Here is an 8623-nt window from a genome sequence, read left to right as displayed (position 1 = left end):
ACCATCCTCCTTCATTCCCATTTCACGTGATCTGCACTACCCCCACCACCGGGCGCTTTTTATCAGCTATTCATCCTCCACCAACCCAGCATTCTGAATAAAGCATACATGCACATGTAGTTACCTCTATTAACACACAATCCACACATGTAATGAAGAGAACATTTTACATGAATACACAGATAAGAAAGAGATAGATAGAGAGAAAAAAAATAATCAAGGCGATGTCAAGAGATTAATGAAAACAAAAAGAACATGATACACAATAGGGGGTGGCAGGTGACTGTACAGAAATATTCAAAAAGACATAGTCAACAGAGCAATCTAAACTACAAAAAACATCGGATGGGTAACGGGATCCGAGAGCTCCATGCTGGTCAGGGCCTCGGATTGCTCCTTCTCATCCATCTCTCGCATCTCCACGTTCATACTTTGTTCCATTTCTGCCTCTACATCCTCACTGCTCTCGTCGGAGGTCTCCTCCTCCAAGACCTCTTCGTGTCCCACCTCTGCTTCATCCTCAGCAAGGCAGAGCGGAGTCCATGCATTTCGCAAGGGGCTCCTCGAGCGGCAGCCGTCCAGCACTTCCCGCCAACTCACGGCCACTCCGTCAATCCCCCGCAGAGAACCGGTGGGATCAAAGGATATGACACTGAATCCCTCCGCCTGGGTGATGGTCGAGGGCGCCTGGTCCACAAAGATTCGCACATTGAGATCCCGGCAGATGGCCGGCTTGGATTTGGTGACGAAGCAGGCCTGCTCCTGAAGGCTGAGATAATGATTGCCAAAATACTGGAGAAGGAAAAGTTAGACAATCCTAACAGAGCAAGAAGAGGGGGAGGGGGAGGAGTCTACGTACGATAGCATCGAAAGCTCCAGGATAATACTTGTCGACAAATTTGCGGGTCTCTTCAGCGATGAATTGGGGGCGCGAAGTGACAATGACGAGGGTGAATCGTCTTGCTTTCAAAACCTATTACTGCAGCATGAGTAAAAGCGAATGGGTCATCCAAATGTATAGGCCCACCCTACATACCCTTAATGCCTCCAATGCTCCCGGCATGGGTTCGATTTTCTCAAACTCTTTGCTTGCAAAAAACTCGCGCGCAAACCGAAGGCTCTCATCGGGGGTGGGGCCGAGCCTCTCCCAGTAGTTGGGGGACGAGAGATCCTCGACGTTAAACGTCAATTGGCCATAAGCCGAGGTGCTGAATCGCATAAGTGCACCGGCTGTGTCAGCAAGGACCTTGTCTATCTCAAGGGCAAGGACTTGAGGCCGATAAGTCAACATTCTATGGAGCCGGTAGTTCTATGTGTGTTTGGAGATGCAAAAGCGCGGGGCGAAGGAGGAAGGGGGAGCGGGAAGGGGACCGTAGCAAGAAGAACGGAAAAAAAACGGGATACGGCTCTATGACAAAGAATGGGTTTAGAAACTAGGCTTCACAGGGTATTGGAGCAGAGAGAGAGGGATTCGAACCAGCCAAGCAAAGCCCGCACAATGATTTCATCCGTGGGCCTCGACGTCCAATGGTGGCTTTTTTTGTGATAGGCACGTGCTTGCAGGATTTCCCGCACTAAGAATCCCGCCTTTCCCCCCTCGGCTATCACGTTGGGGCCCAGTGATCGGTAATTGGAAACGAGGTTAATGAGTTGCAAAGAGATGAGGAATTCTATTTGGATCGGAGTTTTGTCCTCCCTTTCTATATAATCAAGAACCATGCTTATCTGCGTTAAGCGACGTTTCGTGCGATTATTTCTCCTCATATCCCTGACCTCCATCTGTGTGTATCTGATCTACGTGATGAAGGTCTTCCCTCTAGCTCTCGCAATCGTGGCCGTCGGCAGCGGGGTGCGTGCCCACATCCCAGACTCGTTCGAATTCACCTGGCCCACCCTTGATGGCAAGCCCGCGGCCCTGTTCGCGCATCGCGGTGAAAAGTGAGTACCCTCCCCCCTCCCCCCGCTCCTCCTCCATTGAGTCCCCCCGCATCCCAAGACAATGAAAGATGAGAAGACTCTTTTTTGCGAATGAATTTGAGCCCTCCAACGCGCACTCGAGATGCTCTTTAATCCATATGCCTCTCCTTCTCCCTCTCCCCCTTTGAATGATAGAGCCATCATGCCTGAGCATACCCTTGGATCCTATCACCTTGCAGCCATTGAGGGTGCCGAGTTTGTGGAGCCCGACCTTGTTCTGACCAAGGACGACGCGCTTGTGTGCTTCCACGATCTCTCGCTCGGCGGCACCACCAACGTTGCAGAGCTTCCCGAGTTTGCGTCGAAGAAGGCGAGCCGCACATACTACAATGGCGAGAAGAATGTCACGGAGGACGACTGGTTTGTCCAGGACTTCACGCTCGAAGAGCTGCGAAAGCTCAAGGTGCTCACCCCGCCCATTGGCGTGCGGCCCCAGTACTTCAACACCAACTTCAACATCCCCACCTTTGAAGAATACCTCGAGTTGGTGCAGAATCTGTCGACCCGCGTTGGCCGCCCCATCGGCCTCGTGCCCGAGCTCAAGTCGCCCACCCACTTCAACTCCCTTCGCTCCGACAAGCCCCGGTTCTTCGAGAACCTGGTGCTGTCCACTCTGCAGCGCTTCGGCTACGCCCTCGGCGACCACAAGATCAGCCGCCCCGCCACCGTCCTTCCGGAGAATACCACCGCCCCCGCCCAGATCCCCGCGGAGTTCCGCGGTCCCGTGGTCATCCAGAGCTTCGACCCCAGCACCGCCGAGTACCTCGCTAAGAACTCGCCTTTTGACGTCCTGATGCTGGTCGACGAGCGCCCCGAATTCTTCACGCCCAAGGGCTTGGACCACGTCGCCACCTTTGCCAAGTACTTCGGCCCGTGGAAGGCCGCCTTCAAGGAGGGCGCTGAAGCCGATTATCGTAAGCGCAACGTCACCTTTGATGAGGCCCAGATCAAGCAGATGGGAGGCTTCCTCGACGCCAAGCAGCTCGTCCAGGAGCTCCACAAGCGCCAGATCCGTGCGGCCCCCTACACCTTCTACGATGCCCAGCAGTATAAGACGCCAGAGAAGCCCGACGGCTACGCTGCGAAGAAGGAGGAGTTCTACCAGATGTTCGATCTGGGCGTGGACGGACTCTTCGTCGAGAACGTACCCGAGGCCGTCGAGCTCCGCCTGATGTGGGCAAGAGACCGTGCCCTCGCCCAGAAGAAGGCCAACTAGACTCGTCCAAAGGACGCGGTGGGGGAAAGGGCCTCGGGACCCTCCCCTTTCATCCTCCCCTCTTTATTCACTTATTTATTTATTTATTTATACTTCACATTTCTAATTTATGCCTGAAAATTCGCCGTCATCCCGTCTCTTCCCCGAGTAGCAATAGTATCTGCTTTCTATTGTATGCATCTCACCGTGCAATACCAATACATGCTCTTTGTTTTCAATGGGTGTGGGTGCGCGATCTCGATAGCGTCATCGCCTCCCCATTCCTTAAGAGGAAGAAGGGTTGAGGTGGTATTTATTTTTTACACCGTGAGAAAATTCAAGCCAATGGGAATTCACTTACAAATCCCCTTTGGGCCCAAGCACCTCTTTCTCTCACCTTATTCTCGTAATCCATTCTAGATCGAATGCCGCCAATTGCCTACCTCACCCGGTCAGAATCATTTTCTGCCGCCCATCGCCTGCACTCCATCCATCTGAGCGCGGAGGAGAACCAAAAGCTCTACACCAAATGCAACAATCCAAACTTCCATGGTCATAACTATAAATGTAATAACTCTACTTGGTATTACAGTTACCAAATACATCCGTTATTAGGAGTCGTTAATCACAAGCTACTTTTTATTTGGTAGTGGAGGTGACAGTACGAGGCGAGATTGATCCGATAACAGGCATGGTCCTCAACCTGGCCGACCTCAAGACATGCATCCATGCGGTTCTGGAATTGCTGGATCACCGAAACTTGGACCTCGACGTGGAACATTTCCGTAAGGTGCCAAGGTAGTGGATTCTTCCTTTTCCTTGCATTTCTAGCTCCCCCTTGAGCCCGATGCTGAATTTGGTTTCTTAACTTGGAATTTGTTCGTGACTAATAGCACCACGGAGAATTTGGCCGTGTTCATTTGGAAAAGTATGAAGGGCGAATTGGACCAGCTTGGGGGCGGAGCTAAGAGCGCAATGCTGTACGAGGTGCGGATACACGAGACCGACAACAATGTGGTCGTGTTTAGGGGAGAGGGGTTGGAGGAAGAGCCGTAGGGAGAGGGCGGCCGCCATATTCTGCAACTTTCGTAATATTCTTAGCATCCTCTCTAATGTTCATAGCATATCTCATGTATATCAAAAATAAAACAGTCTTTATATTTTTTGTGCTCCAAAAAGCGCTTGGGGGAACCAGTCAGCCAAGAATACAATGGAAGGTATTAGGGGGAAGAAGCATTAAACCCTCTCTCTTGAATCTCTAGAGGGCGATTGTGGGATGAGGATAATTAAAAGGTGGGGAGAGGTGGTAACTACATAGAACGGTGCTTTTGGATACTACATGACAACAATGGAAGGGGGGCCCTCGGAAACGTTCCGGCTGGCAGATGCTTTAGCCGAAGAGGATGCCCCGGTGCACGCTGAAGATATGGTCGCGAAGGGCGTCGCTGTCCGCACAGCGGCAGCAGCAGTAGGGGCAGGTGGTGGCAGGCATGTCTCTATTGGGTCTAGGTGGATACTAGATGGGAGCCGGTAAGGGATGGATGGGGGAGGAGAGCGCTATTATATGGAACAAAAGTCTAAAAAATTTTATCAAGAGCCTGGGGCCTGTAGATGCGACCGCGACTACGCGGATCCCGCCTTTATATAGGTGCTCTTGCCTCTTGAAACTCGGCAACCGGTTGAAGACGCCACCCACGGAATAGGATGATGGACTCGCCTCTTCCATAGAATATATCAAACGGATCCGATAGACGTCTTTCTTTGAATTTTACCGTGGCTCCCTTGGGGAAACCCGATTGCGTGCTGAGATGGGTGAGGGGGGACGAAGGACCATCCTTTCCTCCTCCATATGCCCCGCTTGCCAAGCAGCAACTCGTTATTGCATGCACCTAACTTGAAATCGAACCTTAATTAAATTGATCCCAAGTTCATAATGGCTCACACACGCAATCCAGAATTTCTCAGGTTCGCTTTCCCTAACGTGGCAATAAATAGACGACGGACGCAATCCGTGTGGAGGCCAGGGAAGAGGAGCTGAGAAAAAAAAGCTCGGAACGACTCCCAGCTGTACTGATGGAACCCTATGAGGAGGACTCTACAGAGGCACGGACAAACAGGGAGGAATAGATACATGGCAGCCTTGTCGTCGAGCTATCGATGCAACGCTTGGTTTTTTTTAGTAATAATCTTCTCTCCGATTCTATCCTTATTGACAAGCGATGTACCTAGCCTGAATTTTCAAACCTTCCCCCCCTTGGTCGAAGAATTATACTTTAATTGAGCTTTAACAGGTCAAGCGACGATGACGCGGGAGCTGATAAGAGGAAGAATCAATCTAGCCGCAAGAGAGGTGGTTGAGAGAACCTTGTTTCTGCTCTGTCTTCGCGAATTCCGGTCCTACTGGTTTTTTAAGATTTCGGCGTCGTCCCCTTTGAAGATAGAGTGTATTTGTCAACTCTAATGCATCGAGAGGATCTTGAAATGACCCCGTCAATTCTGTCTGGGCAGAGGAGATAGCCTTCGTGGGCCTCTTCCATTCCATTTTTTAAGTCCAAGTAGCCCTGAATCCCCTTCCATGCTGTTAGCTCCATATTTCATACAAAGCTCCCCCCGCCTCCTTCTTATTTAAGATGAACCTGTTATTGTCCTCTGGCGGAGGTGCATTTTCAAGAGTGCAACATTCTTATCGTCCTCGTGCTCGCCACGATAAGAAGGGCCAAAATAACAAAGGAGAACGTGCTGTGCACATTCGAAATCCAGTTGGAGGGGAAAAGAAGGGGGGGGGGAGGGGATGGGCCCGATGGAAGGGAGAGAGAAGGGCAGGACAATCCTAAAATCAAGATTAATCAGGACATAAAATTATAAAGCACACACGAAATAGCTTTAATAATTGCTCCTTTTGCTCGGCCTCCTTACCTTCTCTAGAGGCGATCCGGTTGCCCAAGCCCCTACACCCCACCGGCGAGCTCCCGCGTTTCCACCAACGCTAGCCCATCACGGCTCTCTTCGCCCAAAACCTGCAGCCCAGCCGTGGATGATGCTCTATTACTCCAGCTCAACCCAAACTCTATGTGTGCTCTCCCCCCTCACCCATGCACGATTATCGAGGAGGCTCCTCTGGAAAGCACAAAACGGGCCAACGTTCTTGCTGTGATTTAATTTGCTAATCAACTCTATTAGCGAGGGCAGAGAAGAGGGGAAAACAAAGCGGAATTTCTACATCGGGCTTTATTGCCCCGCTTGTTTTTCGAATGGCGAGCCCGCTGCCCCTCTAGCGTGGCATCGCGCCAGTAAGGTGCACGCTGCTTCCTCATGGCATTTTTTCCTCCTCCAATTCTTGCTTATCCGGAATCGGCCTGGCTCCACCAAAAGGGAAAGTTACACTCCGAAATGGCATGATTCAATCTGCTGTCAGTGAAAACGGCCTAGGAGAAGTTGACGGGTGAAAGGCTGTCGGCCGCAGTCCGTCAAGCCAGCCAGGGCTCTGACGTGATATGAGCGTGAGGTGGTGTGTGTGGGGGGGGGGGGGGAATCTGGAGGGGAATTTGAGGGATACGGAGAGGAGGGGGTCCGGAAGTCTCAATTTGAGGCTCTGGCGGGTGTAGCCATTGGGTGGGCCCCGGGTTAGAAAAAAAAGAGGAGAGAGAGCATCGACAGAGGCAATGGCGCGAGCACTGAGCTTGAGAACAGCGTGCTCTGGAAAGACCAGAGCGCGTGCCATTTGTCATGGAACCCGGGACAAATTTACTCGTGCTTTTTCAGCAATAAAATGCAAGCCTAATCCGAGCTTGGGCTATCCCCTGGGAAGCGGCTATCCTCAACTGATACTTTGCAAAGAACCGTGCCACTCGCAGCAACTCCTATATAAGAACAAAAAACCTTGACACTCAGCGACTTAATCAGAGGACGCGTGAGCGAATGGCCTCTATCACGACATCAGCCACGACCCATTTGCCCTCAAGCTCCAGAGAGGATCCCCGGAAATGCTGGATCTGCTTTGGCGATGACGCAGAGTCGGCTGGCAAACGCTGGGTTAAGCCGTGCCAATGCTCGCTCATCAGCCACGAGGAGTGCCTGCTCAAGTGGATTTCTGAGAATCAAAAGGGATTGACCTCGAAAAAGGTGCGATGCCCCCAGTGCCAGGCCACCTATGTGCTGACGGAGCGGAACTCGACCCTCCTGCAGCTCATGACCCGGGTCGATCTGGCCTTCCAAGGCGCAGTCCCGTATTTGATGGTGGTGGGCCTCACATGTTCGGTCGTCATCACCGGAACAACCTACGGGTAAGGAGCGTCCCTCTCTTGGATTTCCCAGCCGTCCAAACCCGGATAGGCCCGAGCCGCCATGATCCATTTTGCGGAAGACTGAATAAGTTTTCTCTCGTTTTCGTTGTAGGGCCTACGCTGTTCTGACCGTGTGTGGCGCGGAGGAGGGGGAGGCCCTTCTTGCAGGGGACTGGTCCTGGCGCACCTGGATCGGGCTCCCGCTTATCCCCGTACTACTGGTGGCCTCTCGCACTCCCCACATGGATGTCTTCATGCCCCTTGTACCGCTGCTTGTGCTGGGGCGTGACCATGCCCTCACCTGGCCCCCCACTCCCGCGCTTACCATGTCCCTGCTCCCGTGGGCTAGGCTCTTCTACAATGGGGTCTATGCCCAGCTTTTTGGGCGGCCGGAGAAACGATGGAGGCAGCTCCTGCGCGGAGATCAGCACGATGTGGGAGGATTTGGCGCCGAGGGCGAGCACGGGTGGAGAGAAGAGCTAGTGGAGCGGGACCGCGAGCTGGCGGGAGAGTTCCAGGGTGGCGTGGAGGCAAGAGAGGAGGACGAGCACCGCGACACGGAAATGCGAGTATTCTACGGGGCCGATCTGGGGCGGATGATTGCCGGGGCTCTTCTGCTCCCCGCCATCGCCTCCACGATGGGCAGTTTCCTTGGACGGTTTGCGTTCATACGGGCCCGCACTGACACGTTCCACCGGAACGTGATCGGCGGATGCCTGTTTGTCATCGCAAAGGATTTGTCGAACCTGCTCTACCTCTATCAAAGGGTCCGACAACGCCAGTCGCGGCATGTGAAAAATTATGACGAGGTAGTGAAGGAGCGCCAAGGTCGAAGACGAAGAAGGGTTTGGTGAAATCATGTCGATTTTCCACTCCATGCTCTCGCTTTCTCTCTCTTTCTCTATATATATATATATGTTTGTTTTACCATATACACAGTATCTTCCATTTTATAAACTTTAGTGTCTTTTTTTATTATCTTTGTTATAGTACTTTTATATATATTTTCTTCTTTGGATCAATTCTTCCTCTTTTTTTTTTTTACTTCTCTCTCTCTTTCCTATTTCTCTCTTCAATGACTGCTCGAGGCTTCAACAGTAAAGAACCTTGCTTTTTATAAAGGAAAAGAAAAGAAAAAAAAAAAAAAAAACTAAGAAAAACAAAATAG

The 8623-nt window shown here is 51.7% G+C and overlaps 5 protein-coding genes across 5 annotated transcripts; 4 read left to right on the top strand and 1 right to left on the bottom strand.

Moving 5' to 3' along the window:
• Positions 1-324: 324 nt before the first annotated feature.
• VTP21DRAFT_7198 (uncharacterized protein) lies at positions 325-1291 on the bottom strand (the record flags this gene model as incomplete). The annotated part of the gene is made up of 3 exons (XM_069397912.1): positions 325-792; positions 860-973; positions 1037-1291. The coding sequence occupies 3 exons, from the start codon at positions 1289-1291 to the stop codon at positions 325-327; spliced, it is 837 nt and encodes a 278-aa protein (XP_069255425.1).
• A 426-nt stretch (positions 1292-1717) lies between these two features.
• On the top strand, positions 1718-3193 carry VTP21DRAFT_7197 (uncharacterized protein; the record flags this gene model as incomplete). Its single annotated transcript, XM_069397911.1, has 2 exons — positions 1718-1938; positions 2113-3193. 2 exons carry the CDS (start codon positions 1718-1720, stop codon positions 3191-3193), a joined length of 1302 nt encoding a protein of 433 aa, XP_069255424.1.
• Positions 3194-3597: 404 nt separating this feature from the next.
• On the top strand, positions 3598-4228 carry VTP21DRAFT_7196 (uncharacterized protein; the record flags this gene model as incomplete). The annotated part of the gene is made up of 3 exons (XM_069397910.1): positions 3598-3739; positions 3823-3970; positions 4066-4228. The coding sequence occupies 3 exons, from the start codon at positions 3598-3600 to the stop codon at positions 4226-4228; spliced, it is 453 nt and encodes a 150-aa protein (XP_069255423.1).
• A 292-nt stretch (positions 4229-4520) lies between these two features.
• On the top strand, positions 4521-6326 carry VTP21DRAFT_7195 (uncharacterized protein; the record flags this gene model as incomplete). The annotated part of the gene is made up of 2 exons (XM_069397909.1): positions 4521-4702; positions 6098-6326. 2 exons carry the CDS (start codon positions 4521-4523, stop codon positions 6324-6326), a joined length of 411 nt encoding a protein of 136 aa, XP_069255422.1.
• Positions 6327-7090: 764 nt separating this feature from the next.
• On the top strand, positions 7091-8309 carry VTP21DRAFT_7194 (uncharacterized protein; the record flags this gene model as incomplete). The annotated part of the gene is made up of 2 exons (XM_069397908.1): positions 7091-7455; positions 7568-8309. The coding sequence occupies 2 exons, from the start codon at positions 7091-7093 to the stop codon at positions 8307-8309; spliced, it is 1107 nt and encodes a 368-aa protein (XP_069255421.1).
• Positions 8310-8623: the final 314 nt, after the last annotated feature.

This window comes from Calcarisporiella thermophila (genome assembly GCF_041956535.1).
Source record: "Calcarisporiella thermophila strain CBS 279.70 unplaced genomic scaffold VTP21scaffold_3, whole genome shotgun sequence".
Classification (NCBI taxonomy): Eukaryota; Fungi; Calcarisporiellomycota; class Calcarisporiellomycetes; order Calcarisporiellales; family Calcarisporiellaceae; genus Calcarisporiella; species Calcarisporiella thermophila.
The sequence above is the reverse complement of the archived record's forward strand: the minus strand, read 5'-3'. Positions and strand labels throughout refer to the sequence as shown.